The 16,907-nt window shown below is 32.9% G+C and overlaps 3 protein-coding genes and 1 long non-coding RNA gene across 4 annotated transcripts; 2 read left to right on the plus strand and 2 right to left on the minus strand.

Annotated features, from left to right (window-relative positions):
- Window positions 1–633: 633 nt before the first annotated feature.
- On the minus strand, window positions 634–1,959 carry LOC105127974 (GDSL esterase/lipase At2g30220-like). Its single transcript, XM_011029461.1, has 3 exons — window positions 1,363–1,959; window positions 995–1,268; window positions 634–863 (listed from the first exon to the last, which is right to left on the minus strand). The coding sequence occupies exons 1-3, from the start codon at window positions 1,957–1,959 to the stop codon at window positions 667–669; spliced, it is 1,068 nt and encodes a 355-aa protein (XP_011027763.1). The 3' UTR covers window positions 634–666.
- A 4,009-nt stretch (window positions 1,960–5,968) lies between these two features.
- On the plus strand, window positions 5,969–8,297 carry LOC105113076 (protein FAR1-RELATED SEQUENCE 12-like). Its single transcript, XM_011009120.1, has 3 exons — window positions 5,969–6,135; window positions 6,730–7,283; window positions 7,945–8,297. Coding segments are annotated over exons 1-3 (768 nt in total). The 5' UTR covers window positions 5,969–6,134; the 3' UTR covers window positions 8,158–8,297.
- Window positions 8,298–10,470: 2,173 nt separating this feature from the next.
- Window positions 10,471–11,204, plus strand: LOC105113156 (uncharacterized). Its single transcript, XR_839893.1, has 2 exons — window positions 10,471–10,572; window positions 10,881–11,204. It is a non-coding gene; the product is annotated as an uncharacterized LOC105113156 (long non-coding RNA).
- A 3,254-nt stretch (window positions 11,205–14,458) lies between these two features.
- On the minus strand, window positions 14,459–16,631 carry NPQ7 (antigen receptor-like protein (DUF565)). Its single transcript, XM_011009310.1, has 3 exons — window positions 16,514–16,631; window positions 16,007–16,194; window positions 14,459–15,314 (listed from the first exon to the last, which is right to left on the minus strand). The coding sequence occupies exons 2-3, from the start codon at window positions 16,186–16,188 to the stop codon at window positions 14,819–14,821; spliced, it is 678 nt and encodes a 225-aa protein (XP_011007612.1). The 5' UTR covers window positions 16,189–16,194; window positions 16,514–16,631; the 3' UTR covers window positions 14,459–14,818.
- Between the last annotated feature and the right edge of the window lie 276 nt (window positions 16,632–16,907).

The following is a 16,907-nucleotide window of genomic DNA, read 5'->3' on the forward strand; positions in this document are numbered from 1 at the left end:
TTTAGTTTTTAACTTGAAACTCTACATTTTATTGATTTCAAGTAAAATGTCAAAAATTAGGAAAAATTCAACTAGATTACCTGGTAAGTATGAAGGTCGTTGATTGTTTTTCCATTAGTGGTTTATCATTTCAAGCATGAGAAGATCCAAATTTGCTGAAAATAAAATTGATCTTAATTTTGACTTCATTTTCTATAAATTTGTCCTGATACTTCTAAATTGCAGAGTTTGTCATCTCCTGAATATATATATATGGTTCTTCTAAATTGCAGAGTTTGTCATCTCCTGATAATAAATTGTATAGTATTGCTGGCTTGTCATTTAAGATTCAGAGTTTAAATGCCCTCTAATATGTTTACTATGTTGTGTAGTGTCTGTTATAAGATTAAACATATCAAATTATTTAGTAATAAATTGAGTTTTATGTTATTAATAAAATCACTTAAATATTTAAAATTATTATTAATGATATAACAAGAATTAAACATTTTTTACACAAATAAAATAAAAGAAATACAAGTAAAATATGAGTAAATATAATTGCCACGACCCGAGCTAATTAATTGATGCAGAATCTATCTCATATTTCTTACAAATTCGTGACTCGAGCCGTTTATTCTGCTGCAAGAAGCCAGGATCTTGTGCAGATGAAAGCAATATGTTGTTTTACAGGAACTTGGGGAAAACCACCTCCTCTATATGCTTAGCAATGACCCGGTAGGCTGATGTGCTGGGATGAACAGCATCCCAAAATAAGAACTTGGGAGCTAATGATTTTCCACATGATGGGATCGTTGGTCCACACAAGGGTCCCAGTTCGAAAAGTCCAGTCCCACAACATCCTATCTTTGTTTCCAGAAATCCTGTTGTGAAACACAACCCGCGTTATTCAGCCTTTTGCTTTTAATCTTCCGTGCTTGATGCAGTTTTATTTACTTGTGATGAAATCTAAGCATTTCAGTTTTGTAAAATTTTATGTGGTGACTTAGCTTACCATATCGTTTTGGATTCTTGACCATGTCATCCAGTGGCTCATATAAGTCGGCATATACGATTTTGCTCCCTGAAAAAGTTGCCTGTGCTTGGGCCAAAAGCTTGACAAGCTCTTGGTTATAAGATTGAGCATATGAATTTATGTTATCCACCCATTTTAGATCTACAGGAAGTAGAAGTTCAGTGGCCAGCTGAATAGTTTTCTCGATGGGAGCGTAGCCAACTGGAGGAAGGCCAGCTACAGCCATGGAGCGGCATCCAAGATCATGCAGCTCCTGTAAGTTCATAGATAGATGATTGAAAACATGATGTCAATTCTGCAATATTTACAAAATTAGCTGTGCAATCAGAGAGAGATATGGTTCTTACTTTAGTAAAATTTTGAACGATATCCAGCATAGTATCCTGGAAACTATAGTGCAAGTTGAAAGGCCTTGTAAGGATATCATTGCTTCCTGCACTAATCAGAACAAGGGCACCACCAATTATCTGTTTGGCCCTTTCTTCGCCTACAATACCCTTTAGCCTTGCAATATAATCCCTGAACATATCAATCTGCTTTGGAACTGGGATAACATTTAGAAGGGTATTTGTTTGGTAATCGTATCCCGCTCCTGCTGATGCAAAGCTTACACCGGTAATGACTTCTGCATCAGACAAATTCGGATCCAGGAATGGAGGAACAGCCTCTTTGATCTTCAGAGCAGAGGCTAACATATCAGGAACCAATTCCCCATCAGAGAACCTCCCCGTGGCTTTCTGACCTGGATAGTTCTGACCATATGGGAAAAAGTTCGCCTTAAGAAGTGTATTAATATAATTGTTATTGCCTGTATCTACTGTTGAGTCGCCGAAGATGAGAATGGCAGGAAATTTCGGCAAAGGTCCCTGTCCTGCAGCTTTACATGTATTGAAAATGATCGCGCAAACGTAAGCTGCTATAGCATAAATCTTGATGCTTGCCATTATTGAAATAAAAGTGGCGGGAATTAACTCAACTGCTGCTTATTACTCTACCGGCGTTCTGTCCTGATCTATTTATAATCAGCAAATATAACGAGTATCTATACCATTAATACTCGATTAGCTAGAAACCATCTGAGGAAACAACTCGAAGACAGTGATTGACAGAGAAGCCAAGACAAAATAAAAATAGAAATAGCTTTCAAGATTTGAATGATAGCTAACCAGGATATGGATCATCTGACAGTGCTGGTGACCTGTCCTTTGTTGACTGCGTGACCAATTTATACAAATCCAAATTATATATAAAATTATGAATTTTATATTGGAATATTTGATTCAACAAAAATATCCCTAAGTTTTAATGATCATCGAATGTATTGAATGTACTTTATTGGTAATTACCAAACATGCTACTTCTTGTCTAAAAAGATTTTACATGCCAAAATTAAAAAGACTCAACTGCATTTAAAAATAAAATAAAATTTTATACTATGTCAATAAATATAATTTTATCTTCAACTAAAACATTAATATAATTCCTAAAAAGTAGGTCAATCGTGTTTTCCAACAAATGACTATTTATATGTCACAAAAAACTATAAATAACTTTTTTAAATAGCCCCAAACCCTTATTATATCTCTTGACACCGTATTCTATAAATAACTTTTTTAAATAGCCCCGAACCCTTATTATATCTCTTGACACCGTATTTTGAATGTCAAACTTCTGAGAATGGTTAAAAGAGGTCAAAAAAGACAACTATGAAATGCTAGAATTTTTATAAGAATTTTAAATTATATTATTTGATTAGTTTAACCTGTTAATAAAATTATGTTTATATTTCTTTTTTATATATAATATGAGATTTTTGAGTTAATTTATATATATCATGATTAATTTTTAAAATGTTAATAAGATTATGTTTATATTTTTTTTTTATATATATAATATGAGATTTCGAGTTAATTTATATATGTCATAATTAATTTTTAAATTCATTAAATATCTTATAAATTTAATAAATAGATAAAATATCACAAGAATAATAAATATTTATATAAAGAATCGAACTTGGATGTAGAAACATAAAAATTACTGCGAGAATCGTTAGGCGACTGCCTTTGAGCCTATATTTCTAATTTTTATTAACATTACATGTAATTAAAATTTAAAAACAATAAAATTACATCAAAATTCTACAACTTATTGAATCGGATCTTAGTTATTTTTTTTAATACGAGGTTCCTGTTAATTATGTTACGTTATGTCTGGCCTTTTTTATGAAATTGTTTGTCTTTTGGCAGACTCCACCTGTGAAAAGAACACCCAGGCCAATAGATATATAGCATAAAATTTTCAACTGTGTACGTATCTTTTAATATTTATATTGCATGTATTAAAAGGGAACCCTTTAAGTAAAAATACTTGTAACAATTATAATACTAGTATAATCATGTTAAAATTCACTTCATGTACCTGTGTATTTTTGTTGTCTAATACTTTTTTTTTTAATAAAAAAACTCTTTTATACAAAAGTAGTTCATAAATATTATTGTAATATAGTAGTGATCGTAGTTGAAGAGAATATTTTAATTTTATAGTACTATAATATAAACATCATCATGCGAGATCCAGTGTTTTAGCGATTTTTGTTTCTTTGAATTTTTTCAATAGTTTTTAATTATAAGTATTACTAAATATAAATAATAAATATAAAAAAATGTTATAAATTATCATATTTTTACTTTATATAATCGTTTCTGATATTAAAGAAACTCCTTTAAATACAGCAATTCTTAAAATTTCCGTTCATATCTGTATCCTTTATCTCTATTCACTAGCTCCACGTGTAATAAAAAATAAAATAATAATAAATTTGAATTAAAATCTTAAAAATTATTAAATCGGATCTTAGTTATTTCTTATTTATTTATATAAGACCCTTGGTTATTATCTTATTTTTAATTTTTAACTACACCATGTGAAAGAATTTATAATTTTTGACAAATTATAATAATGTAGAAAATGGTCCCTTTAGTCAGAAAGTAAGTCTTATCCATGCCTGTATCTCTAACATTTTTTTTCAAGGTTAACTATTTAAAATAAAAGGATATGTAGAAATTACAGTCTAATATTATCAAGTTAAATTTAATTGTTTCTAAATAATAAAAAATTCGTTCACATTATATCTGTTATGTATAGATTTTGATTTTATCGTAACAAATAATTTTTCTTAAAAACAAATTCACACATCTAACAAAATTTGAATATCTTCTCCTATCAAAATAACTATCACATTACAATACCTGTGTGAATTTTTTTTTTTAAGAAAAATTATTTGTAATTTTTTATTATTTAGAAATAATTAAATTTAACTCGATAATATTAGACTGTAATTTCTACATATCCTTTTATTTTAAAGAGTTCGGCTTGAAAAAAAATTATTTTAATTGAGTTTTATATGAATTTCTATATATATATATATATATATATATATCTGAGTTCCAAAGTTTTATCATCAAATTTTATTTTAATTGAGTTGTTTTTCATGAGTTTTTAATTATAGACGTGACCAAACATAAGTGATCAAAATGTATTAATTCTAGATTGTGATTGATCATAGTTTGAATTTATATTCTATTATATTTTTTTTTATCGTATAAACAAACTAACTTTAACTTTAAGTAATAATGATAACATGTTTTTTTTTGTTTAATATTATTAATACACGTGCCAAGAAAAATGATACTTTTTTTTAAAATGTGATTAAAAACAAAAGACAGAACCACAGCACCTTATAAAAATAATGTTTTTGTTTTTAACTACACTTAATTACTTATAAGGAAATTATGCAAAAATTTTAAAGCTTATTTTTAGGAGTTTTTATAATATATGTATGTATGGTTTTTTTATTTTCTAACTATTAACTATTGCATAAATTCATGAAAAATAACAAAAAAAAGTATTAAATATAGAATTATATAATACACATTCAAAGCACATGTCAAGAAACTAGCAGATACAGTAGTATAAATAAGTTGTAGCAATCTGTGAATCAATGCTGTCAATGGAAGGCTGAGGGATAATTTTTATCCATTTATAATTGTCTTTGTTTTTCAAAATCTCAAAGATAGAGTTAAAGAAAGAAAAGTAAATAATGATCGAGAATAATATAAAATATATTCTGAAATCTTATTTAATAGTTTAAAATATTATATTGGAATGGTTTTTTAACATAATATTAAAGTTTTGATAATCAAGTGGTTATGAGTTCAAATCTTATTATTTTTATTTATTTTAATAAAAATTAACCACAAAGTAACTTAAACCTATGCAAGTTTCAAGTTTAAAATACTTTAATTAAAAAAATATATATTAAAAAATAATATAAAATATATCTTGTGATCTCATCTAATAGCTTAACCTATTTTTATTGGGTTGAGTCATTAATCCCTACCCATTAAAATTGTAAAAAAATATCAAGCAAAGAAAATAAATCAACCCAGACTTAGTTATTTTTCAATTTTCTATTTCTTAGGAATTTAAAAAATTTTAATTGCTTTAACATAAATGTTTTCTAACTTTTACACATTTTTTAAATAATTATAAAAAATAATATAAATTTGATCAACTCATAAATTTAAAATCTATTCATTATCATATTTCTTATTTGTTAATGTGTACAAATAATTATGATTACTCATCATACTTTAATTTTATAATTTTATAGTTTTATTTCTTGATTTCAAAATAATCAGGAAATAATCAAACGGAAAAAAATTATACTTTGGAGGAGACATGGATCAAATTAAATATAAGGCAAGGAGTTTAAAATCAAAATTTGAATAATAATAATAAAAAAAAGTCCTAAAGAAAAGCGGTCAGAACGCATGGAGCATGACACGCAAAAGACATAGCGTTGAACCCGGCCCGTTATGAGCCCGTTGGCTCTAAGTTCGAGAATCTGGAGGTACTGTAATAAATGATCTGGACCGTTTAAACTCTCAACAACCTACGGTCCACATTTTCCCGCAGAGAAACATGGTACCGTAACTTGGTCTTGAGAGAGAGAGAAACCCCCAAACTCTGGGTTTTCTCATCAACCAAACAGAAAATTCATCTTCCATAATCGACTGTCTGACCCACCTGGATCCTCATTTTGAATCCAAAATTCAGTAAGTGTTTCTGTTTTTCGTAAAATAAATTACCCCTTGTAGAATTGTTCAATTCCTAAATGGGTTTCATGTAGACAGTTAACGAAGATGAAAGGAATCAACTTTGTCTTTTGGGTTTTGGTAATTGTTTAGAAAGTAACAAGGAATTACGTTAAATAGTTATATCCATGCATGCATATCTCTGAATGTAGGTTCAATACCTGTGAATTTTGTTTTGACTAAAATAAAATGAGAATAAGATTATGTCAGCATACAAAAAGAATGTAATTCTTATTCGTTTTCTGATCTAATAAAAATAGACTGTAACTCGGTGGTGAAAAGGAAGTTATGGGTTTTGATTTTTTTAATCACTCATTTTAGTTTTAATTTAGAATTTATTTACTGCCACTTACTGCTGAGTTTTAGCTCAAATGTAGACCTATTCTATTTTTTTTTTCAGCTTAATTATGCTTTAATATTACTGTTACCTGAATTCTTTTTGCTTCTTTTCTTCATGAACTGCAAAAAAATGCTAAATTTTGAGTGTGGTGCACGTTTGTTATCTATGATGTCTGCAAATTACCTCATTGTGCACTGGAAACTTATGTTCTGCAGTGGATTTGGAACATAGTCCTGATGTTCCAAACGAGGATCTACATAATTCTACAGATGGCAATCCTCAGCATGGTAGTGATGGCACAATCGGTGGAAGTTCTATAGAAGCAACATCTCAACCTGAACAAAGTGATAAAATGACTCCAAATTCCACTGGGGGTTTTGAGTTAACTGTAGTCGAACCATATGTGGGTCAAGAGTTTGAATCGGAAGCAGCTGCACTTGAGTTCTATTGTTCTTATGCCACGCGTACAGGTTTTGTTACTCGAATGAGAGATCACAATTGCTCTCAGCGTGATGGATCTATCATTTCAAGAACACTAGTTTGTAACAGAGAGGGTTTTCGAAAGTCCGCCGATAAGCCTAGAATGCCATGGTCAAGAAAGCCTCGTGCTGTCACTAGGGTGGGTTGCAGAGCAAGGGTTTCATTTAGAAAGCAGAGTAATGGGTTTTGGGTTATTAGAAGTTTAGTAAAGGAGCACACTCATCCATTGGCATTGCCTGAGAACCAATCTCCAAAGGCTAGGGGAAATCCCAAGATCTATCAAGTTCCGGTCAGATCTTGTCCCTAAACTTGCTCTTTAGCATGATACATGATGACTTTTAGTTTTGTTGATGTGCTATTACTTCACGTATTCCATTCAGCCACTCAATTGATTCTCTAGCAAAACTGTGATGAACTTGACCAGCCATTTGGGATCACATGCAACAAGTATTTGATTTGTAAACTTAAGCACTTGTTGCCAATTTTGAAGTTATTGGATGTTGTGTTTAAAATCTGTCTAGCTCAGGTCATTTAAATCTTTCTTGCCCCCACAATTTTCAGGACTCTGCCCATAGAGCAGTATATAGGAAAACTGTGGGTCATTGTAGCAGTTATGGTTCCTGGTAGCTTCCAGAGACTGGTAAAATCCACTTTAAGTGGGCGGTTGTTTATAAACAAAACTGCAAGTGTACATCTACTATCTACGAGTCTTTGTCTCACAGCTTCCTTAAGGAAGGAGCCATGCAGCATCTCGCTATTTCAAGTTTGATGACTTGTCAAATGCTCGTATAATTTTTGTCATTCCATTCATCTTTTTTAATTAAAAATGATTGCTCGAGGGCATCTGAATTGTGCGAGATTAATAGCTATGGCCTGAGACTCATTTCTGACTAGTTAGTTCTCATATCCTTTTCTTTTTCTGATGATTGCATGTTCCTGTTTTCCCCTAGGCTGATGACAAGAGAGTCCATGAACTGATGCGAGAGCTGATGGCGGAGAAAAAAAGGAATGCTTCCCTCACAGAATTTATACACCTTTTATTCAATCACATCGAGGAGCACACGCAAGGCTTGTCAGAAAAGATCCAGTGCATAGTAGAAAAGGTGAACAAGATGGAGTCGGAAGGAAAAAAGTCGGGATCTGAGATAGTCATGTCATTGTAATGCAGCAGCCGACAGCATGCAGTCCTGAGTTGTTTTTGTCTTGCAATTTAATTTAACTCTGCAGACTTGAATGAATGAATGAGTGCTCATTGTGTCCCACCGTTTCTAATGAAATCCAAAATAAATATTATTTAGCTGTTATATAAAATATAAGCATATACAGAAGTGCAATGGTTCCATGTGTGCAGTGTTATCCAAATAGGGATTTATAACAAGAAATTTGACGTAGTGAACTAGGAAAAGGCGTTCTAATTGCGTTTATAACCATAAAATAACTAAAATCAAACTTGGAATTCGAAAGATAATTTTTAAAAAATAAAATAAAAAAATAATCAAACAAGAATTAGAATATAGCTTGGATTCATTTTTTTTTAAGAAAATAACAGGAATTACAACAACCATGTACGACCATATAGATTTTCATCAACTTCATTTATAAAAAAAAAAAATCTGATTTTTTTTTATGATTTATAAATTATATCACCCGTAATCCCAACACACACACAACAATACAATTATATGATGTGATGCTAGTGGATTAAAATTGTCTGCAGGAGAAAATTATCCTAAATGAATATAAACTAGACTCACAAAAAGTTTTTTTGAAAAAAAATATAATAATCAGTAGGCTTCCCTTGAGTGAAAAGATGGTTACATTCATTTGCTTGAGGTAGACAGACCTCCATCGAGTGGACTGCCAACTTGTTCAAATATCCTAAACAAGTTGAGATCTTCGTAAGATCCTTTCAAGATCACTTTTTCAATAATTTTATTTATTTCACGGCCTTTTTCATAAGATTTCAAGCATTAGTAGGATTTAGATCGCCTCGGTTTAAATTCTCAAGATTATAAACTTTTTAACAGGGGATTTATAATTATCATGCGTGTGCATTCCCACGTTAGTTTTGTTAAATAATATTTATATAGTCTTATTTATTAAGGATAGAATAATACTTTCAGTTTAATCTATATATACTTTATTTTTATTTAAGTCAAAGTTAAGCATTAATAATATACAGATTACTCAGAATTCTAGCCTCTTTTTTATATTTGATCTTAATTATTTTAACATGGTATCAGAGCTGGTTTTATAGAACGAGGCTTAATTCCGAATAAAGCTTCGCGGATCCAACTCGAACAAAATTTTTTGGAGTGAGATTTTGTCTTCCGCTTCTGCAAAAAAAACAAAAAAAAATTGGTATTTCGTCAATTTCTGCAATTATTTTGGTATTTTGTCTTCCCTTCAGCTTTTGCAATTTGGTATTTGTGTTCAGTTTCTGCAAATTTATTTTGTGTTTTGGAGTAATCGTATAGTAGTGAGAAGATATTTGTTTAGTTTCTGAATTTCTGTTCAGTTTCTGCAATTTGGTATTCAGTTTTCCGCTGCTTTTGCATTCTAGTTTTCTTTGATTGTTGATTATGGCTACTGAAAGAGATGATTTACTTCAGTCTGTGAGTGTGAGGTTGGATGGGAAGAACTATTCATATTGGAGCTATGTAATGAGAAACTTTCTTAAAGGTAAGAAGATGTAGGGGTATGTTAGTGGAACTTATATGATACCGAAGAACATTGAGGAGAGGGATGTTGTTTTGATAGATACATGGGAGGCAAGTAATGCAAAGATCATTACTTGGATCAACAATTCTGTTGAACATTCGATAGGTACGCAGTTGGCGAAGTATGAGACAACAAAAGAGGTTTGAGATCATCTGCAAAGGTTATTCACGTAATCAAATTTTGCAAAACAGTATCAATTAGAGAATGACATACGAGCTCTTCATCAGAAGAATATGAGTATTCAAGAGTTTTATTCTGCTATGACAGATCTTTGGGATCAATTGACTCTTACAGAATCGATAAAATTAAAGGCATGTGGTGCCTATATTGAGCGTAGAGAGCAACAACGATTAGTACAGTTTTTAACAGCACTTCGCAGTGACTTCGCAGTGACTTCGAAGGACTGAGAGGTTCAATTCTGCATCGTTCTCCACTGCCTTCTGTTGACTATGTTGTGAGTGAGTTATTGGCTGAAGAAATACGTCTTCAATCTTATTCTGAAAAGGAAATTCTTTCTGCTTTGAATCCTTCAGTACTAGCAGTACCTTCTAAGCCATTCTCTAATCATTAGAAGAAACCTTACACAAGGGTTGGCTTCGATGAGTGCAGTTTCTGTAAGCAGAAAGGTCATTGGAAGGCTCAGTGTCCTAAGTTGAGACAACAGAATCAAACTTGGAAGTTTGACGGTCAGTCACAACCTATTGCTCATAAACCACCTCAGGGTTATAAACCATCACACCATAATACTGCAGCAGTAACTTCCCCAAGCTCTATTACCTATCCCAATACTTTGGCTGAGCAATTTTAGAAGTTTCTCTCCTTGCAGCCACAAGCAATGTCTGCTTCTTCTTCCATAGGTCAGTTGCCTCATAGTTCTTCAGGTATGTCACACTCTGAATGGATCTCGGATTTTGGTGCTTCTCATCATATGTCTCCAGATTCCTCATCTTTTACCTCTGTGTCCCCTTTGTCCTCCATTCCTGTTATGACTACTGATGGCACTCCTATGCCCTTAGCAGGTGTTGGTTCTGTTGTCACACCTCACTTATCTCTCCCTAATGTTTATCTTATTCTAAAACTCAAATTGAATCTTGCGTCTATTGGTCAAATATGTGATTCTGGTGATTATTTAGTCATGTTTTCGGGTTCTTTTTGTTGTGTACAGGATCTGCAGTCTTAGAAGCTGATTGGGACAGGCCGTAGGGAGAATGGACTATATATTTTGGATGAGTTAAAAATGCCAGTTGCTACTGCCGCCGCTGCTACTACTACTGTTGATTTGTCTTCCTTTTGTTTAAGTCTTTCATCTTCTAGTTTTTATTTATGGCATTCCCGTCTAGGTCATGTTTCGTCTTCTCGTTTGAGATTTTTGGCATCCTCAGGAGCTTTAGGAAATTTAAAAACTTATGACATTTCTGATTGTAGTGGATGTAAACTGGCAAAATTTTATGCTTTACCTTTTAATCGAAGTATTTCTGTTTCTTCTTCACCATTTGATTTGATTCATTCTGATGTATGGGGACCTTCTCCTGTTGCCACAAAAGAAGGGTCTCGATATTATGTCTCTTTTATTGATGATCATACTCGTTATTATTGGATTTATTTAATGAAATATCGTTTTGAATTCTTTGAGATATATACAGCTTTTCGAGCTCTTATCAAAACTCAACATTCTGCCATGATTAAATGTTTTAGGTGTGATTTGGGTGGGGAATACACCTCTAATAAATTTTGCCAACTGCTTGCCTTAGATGGAACCATCCACCAAACTTCATGTACAGATACTCCTGAGCAAAGTGGTGTTGCTGAAAGAAAATATAGGCATATTGTTGAAACTGCTCATTCTCTCTTGTTGTCTGCTTTTGTTCCTAGTGAGTTTTTGGGAGAAGTTGTTCTTACTGCAGTAAGTTTGATTAATACAATTCCATCTTCTCATAGTTCGGGTCTATCTCCTTTTGAAAAGTTATATGGGTATGTCCCTGATTATTCCTCATTTAGAGTCTTTGGTTGTACTTGTTTCGTTCTTCGTCCTCATGTAGAACGCAGTAAGTTATCCTCTCGATCCGTTGTTTGTGTCTTTTTAGGTTATGGTGAAGGTAAAAAGGGGTATCGTTGTTTTAATCCAATAACTCAGAAACTTTATGTGTCTCGTCATGTTGTCTTTCTTGAGCACATACCTTTCTTTTCTATTCCATCCACTACTCATAACATGACTAAATCTGATATTATTCATATAGATCCCTTTTCTGAGGATTCTGGTAATGATACCTCTCCCCATGTTCGATCAATTTGTACTCATAACTCTACAGGTACTGGTACTTTACTCTCTAGCATACCTGAAGCTCTATTCTCATCTACAGCCCTTCAAGCTTCATCTGAGATTGTGAATCCACCTCCACGTCAGTCCATCCGCATTCGTAAGTCCACAAAACTACCAGATTTTGCTTATTCTTGTTATTCTTCATCATTTACTTCTTTTTTAGCTTCTATTCATTGTCTCTTTGAGCCCTCTTCCTATAAAGAGGCAATTCTTGATCCACTTTGGCAGGAAGCTATGGATGAGGAACTTTCTATTTTGTATAAGACAAATACTTGGGATCTGGTTCCTCTACCTCCTGGTAAAAGTGTTGTTGGTTGTCGTTGGGTGTATAAGATTAAAACCAATTCTGATGAGTCTATTGAGAGATACAAAGCTAGGCTGGTTGCAAAAGGATATTCTCAACAATATGGTATGAATTATGAGGAGACATTTGCCCCGGTTGCATAAGACATATTGCTTGGTTTGAGAAATTCTCTATTGTGATCTTATCCCTTGGCTTTGTTCCTAGCAGTCATGATTCTGCTCTTTTTATTAAGTGCATTGATGCAGGTCGTATCATTCTGTCTTTATATGTTAATGACATGATTATTACTGGTGATGACATTGATGGTATTTCAGTTTTGAAGACAGAGTTGGCTAGACGATTTGAAATGAAGGATTTGGGTTATCTTCGATATTTCCTAGGTATTGAGATAGCATACTCACCTAGAGGTTACCTTCTTTCTCAGTCAAAATATGTTTGCAGATATTCTTGAGCGGGCTAGACTTACTGATAACAAAACTGTAGATTCTCCCATTGAGGTTAACGCAAGGTACTCTTCTTCTGATGGTTTACCTTTGATAGATCCTACTTTATACCGTACTATTGTTGGGAGTTTGGTATATCTCACCATTACTCGTCCAGATATTGCATATGTTGTTCATGTTATTAGTCAGTTTGTTGCTTCTCCTACTACTGTTCACTGGGCAGCTGTTCTTCGTATTTTGCGATATCTTTAGGGTACAGTTTTTCAGAGTCTTTTACTTTTATCCACCTCTTCCTTGGAGTTGCGTGGATACTCTGATGCTGATCATGGTAGTAATCCCACAGATCGCAAGTCTGTTACCGGGTTCTGTATCTTTTTAGGTGATTCTCTTATTTCTTGGAAAAGCAAGAAACAATCTATTATTTCTCAATCGTCCACCGAAGCAGAATATCGTGCCATGACATCTACTACCAAAGAAATTGTTTGGTTATGTTAGTTACTTGCTGATATGGGAGTTTCCTTTTCTCATCCTACTCCTATGTATTGTGACAACCAGAGTTCTATTCAGATTGCTCACAACTCGGTTTTTCATGAGCGAACTAAGCACATTGAGATCGATTGTCATCTTACTCGTCATCATCTCAAGCATGGCACCATTGCTTTGCCTTTTGTTCCTTCTTCCTTGCAAATTGCAGATTTTTTCACCAAGGCACATTCTATCTCTCGTTTTTGTTTTCTAGTTGGCAAACTCTCGATGCTCGTAGCTGCCGTATCCTGAGTTTGAGGGGAGATGTTAAATAATATTTATGTAGTCTTATTTATTAAGGGTAGAATAGTACTTTCAATTTAATCTATATATACTTTATTTTTATTTAGATCAAAGTTAAGCATTCATAATATACAGATTATTCAGAATTCTAGCCTTTTTTTTATATTTAATCTTAATTATTTTAACAAGTTTAAGTTGAGTTTTAGCGATTAGAGTGGTATGTTGTGAAGACCTCAGCAGACCTCAGCACTCTGCAGTTTATATACCATCAAATACGGGCATCTGCATGTAAATGTCTTCCATAAGCTAATTAATTATAGCGAATCTTACTGATCAGAGAAATAACATGGATCAGATATAGTTCAAATTGAGATCCAGATATATCACGACCTGTATGGAAATCAGAGCGAAATTTTATTTCATACCTTTTTTTATTTTTTGAGAAATTATATGCCATATCGGGAAAGATAATTGTTTTGCTCTCCGCTTTAGGGTGTACAATACAGTGAAACAAGAGAATCATTTTCAGAATAATACCTCCGAATGGATATAGCGAAAATGATAATGACTGCCTTCACGGAATTCTATACATCAAGCATTTGGTTTATTTATTGAGCTTTGAAAACAATTAAACACTTCAAAGTCTTCATTCAGTTTATATATTTAAATTTAAATGGAAGATTTGAGCAGAAAAGCACATCTAATTCTCTTACACAGAATCTCACCCAAGAGAGGATAGGCTTCCCATATAGAGCACCAGATATGCAAACTCGTCGGATGGTTTTGAAAGGCACATCTCTTCTGAGGCATAGACAATAAGTAAACTTAAAACTGGAGATGATCAATCATTTCAGAATCCTATGGACAACGAACAAGAACAAAGCACCCAAAAAGAAGTTAAAGCCGCATTTTCTTTGAAGTTTTACCCAAAATCTGTATAGGAATTCACCATGTAAAAAAAAATTAAACATTTGTCACCGCTCCCAAATTAAAATTAAATACAGTATCATTTTCCTGCCTGGCTCCTTACTTAACTACATGTCCTTTTGATGATACCACCTCATCAAGATAAACAAGTCACAGAATCCTATCTCTTTCATCAACCTAAGTTTGCTAGCACCTCTCACATTGGATTGAATCTAATCGATTCCAACAAATTACATCAAATTGATTTCTATGTACAATAAACAACAAGAATAAAGATTCTCGCGCAAATGTGGATATAGAAAGAACCTAAGAAGGTTAACAAAGGAATGGTTGGAAGGCATTTAGCTACCTAATTTAAAGGCATCCACAAAGAGGCCTAAGCAAACACCGGCTTTCCAATAGTTCATCATCGCTACAAAATATTGCAGCCTCCTGGTAGATAGGGAAGAGGGTTTTTTATACATAAGCATACCAATCCCCTCAATGGCAGCAACCACAATGCCTGCAACCAATACATCCCAGTCACCTGTCTGTCCGAGTATTGTAGCCAGCGCATTTGCTGTATAAAAACCTAATAGGAGGAGAAATATTTTCATGGGGAAGTTTTTTCTTGCTGAATTCAGCTTTTCTAGTAGCTGTCTGCCACCTGCACTTACTATCCTGCCTAACCGAGTTCCACCAAGACCAGGAGGACTATCACTATTGACGTTCTCTTGCCCCCCATTTCCAGGCAGCCCACCAGTGTCCAAGGCAAAGGCTATTCTCCAACCTTGTCTTCTCAGCTGAAACCTGTTTTGGTACAGTGAAGGCCAAAGCCATGATAATAATGAGATGTGGCTGAGCAAATCGGAAGCCAAAGCCAGATACAACATTGTTAGAGATTTAAATTACACGGGATGAAAAATTGAACTTCTTATAAAAAGCTCATAAGAATGAAAGCAACATCCGACTTGCCACAGCAGAACTGGAATGAGGCAGTTGAGTACAATCATGAATACTACAACTTAACTATACAATCATAGGACCAATTTGGCGAGAAAAACAACAGCAGCAGCAGCAGCAACAAGTAAAAACACAAGTCTTACTGTACGAGCATTGTGGAAACCATAAAAGACTGAATGAACATATTTAGTAAGTTTCTGAATTGTTCCAAAATCAATTGGATGTGCGATAAACTGAGGAATGGACTAGCTCATATTAATCAGACTTCCAAGGCCAAAAGAATTTTCCAAAACTGATTAATTGATTGTGCAAGTGACATGATAACTCTGCTTTCATGTAGACCCTTTTGTTGGGAGATATAATTATCGAACACCACTAATCACCATTTATGTCAACTGTTCTTCATATTGATACTCTAGAGTGAGGGTTCAATGGCTACAAAACAACAGCACTATGATGAAACGCAAACAATGCCAACAAAAATGAGATACTGATTCCAAATATTATGATTAGACTATTCAATGTTCCTGGATTCACAAGAAAATAGCTCTTCGACAACAAATATGTCTACAAACTTTAAAATGTACCTCGTCTTTTGAAAAGGCACAAACTTTATGCCAATCTTTGATGCCTGTCCGCTAAAACTGGGCTCACTGTTCCTGTTCTGCATTGCCCAAGTTGCAATGGTTATACAAGTTCTTTCAGAGACTTCATTCACCATTACTGATAAACCTGACTGCAGCATTCTTGCTCCCACTTGACATGCCATCAAGAACTAAGAATCATAATTTAGAAGCAGTTAAACCATCCATTTCCATATAACATTTATACCCAATGTACAATCATTGTGATTGCTAAAATCTTCAATTCAATAAGTGCTCCTCAAATTTACAATTATAAAATTTAGGCCCTTGTAAGAAATTTAGAAACTTCTCAAACTTTCGATGCTAATACCTCCATTGCAGCATTCAGATAATATGAAGTAAAAAACTATACCACAAATCTACGAAAAGACCCATTAATGTTTTTAATCAATTGGAAAGATTGAATCGATAAATAAAATAATGAATTCAAGAAGTAAGTAAAACCCTAACCTTTGGGTGATAATTTTGAGGAGAAAGTTTCAAGTTTTGGAGTTTCTCTCCAAATTTCTGGCTTCTCTGCAATGCTATTTGTGTGTCTGGTTCTAGAGGAAAAGCGCCCGAAAAATAAAGAAAATGAAACGGAGTCACTTATAGCTTAGTCCTTATAGTTTATAAATATAATCAATTAGCTCTCGTAGTTTTGAAACTATATATTCAATCTTTATGTTTTTAAATAAATTTATAATTTAGTCCATTTTATGATATTTTCTATTTTTATTTTTCATTTTAATAAATAAAAAGGATATAAAATAAATTCATAATATTAAAATATTCATGATAAAACGATATGTGTTTTTGAATAAAATACAACCAAATTTAGCTATCAAAATTGGTTAAGTAAAAG

The sequence above is a fragment of the Populus euphratica genome, unplaced genomic scaffold, assembly GCF_000495115.2.
Source record: "Populus euphratica unplaced genomic scaffold, PopEup_1.0 scaffold1.1, whole genome shotgun sequence".
NCBI classification, from domain to species: domain Eukaryota; kingdom Viridiplantae; phylum Streptophyta; class Magnoliopsida; order Malpighiales; family Salicaceae; genus Populus; species Populus euphratica.

Coding starts and splice junctions, on each gene's coding strand:
- LOC105127974 (XM_011029461.1), bottom strand. CDS start 1,959: ATGGCAAGCATCAAGATTTATGCTATAGCAGCTTACGTTTGCGCGATC. Junction 1,269..1,362: donor TCGTTCAAAATTTTACTAAA/GTAAGAACCATA, acceptor ATGAACTTACAG/GAGCTGCATGATCTTGGATG. Junction 864..994: donor CAAGAATCCAAAACGATATG/GTAAGCTAAGTC, acceptor GTTTCACAACAG/GATTTCTGGAAACAAAGATA.
- LOC105113076 (XM_011009120.1), top strand. Junction 7,284..7,944: donor CCAAGATCTATCAAGTTCCG/GTCAGATCTTGT, acceptor GTTTTCCCCTAG/GCTGATGACAAGAGAGTCCA.
- NPQ7 (XM_011009310.1), bottom strand. CDS start 16,188: ATGGCATGTCAAGTGGGAGCAAGAATGCTGCAGTCAGGTTTATCAGTA. Junction 15,315..16,006: donor GTGCCTTTTCAAAAGACGAG/GTACATTTTAAA, acceptor CGATTTGCTCAG/CCACATCTCATTATTATCAT.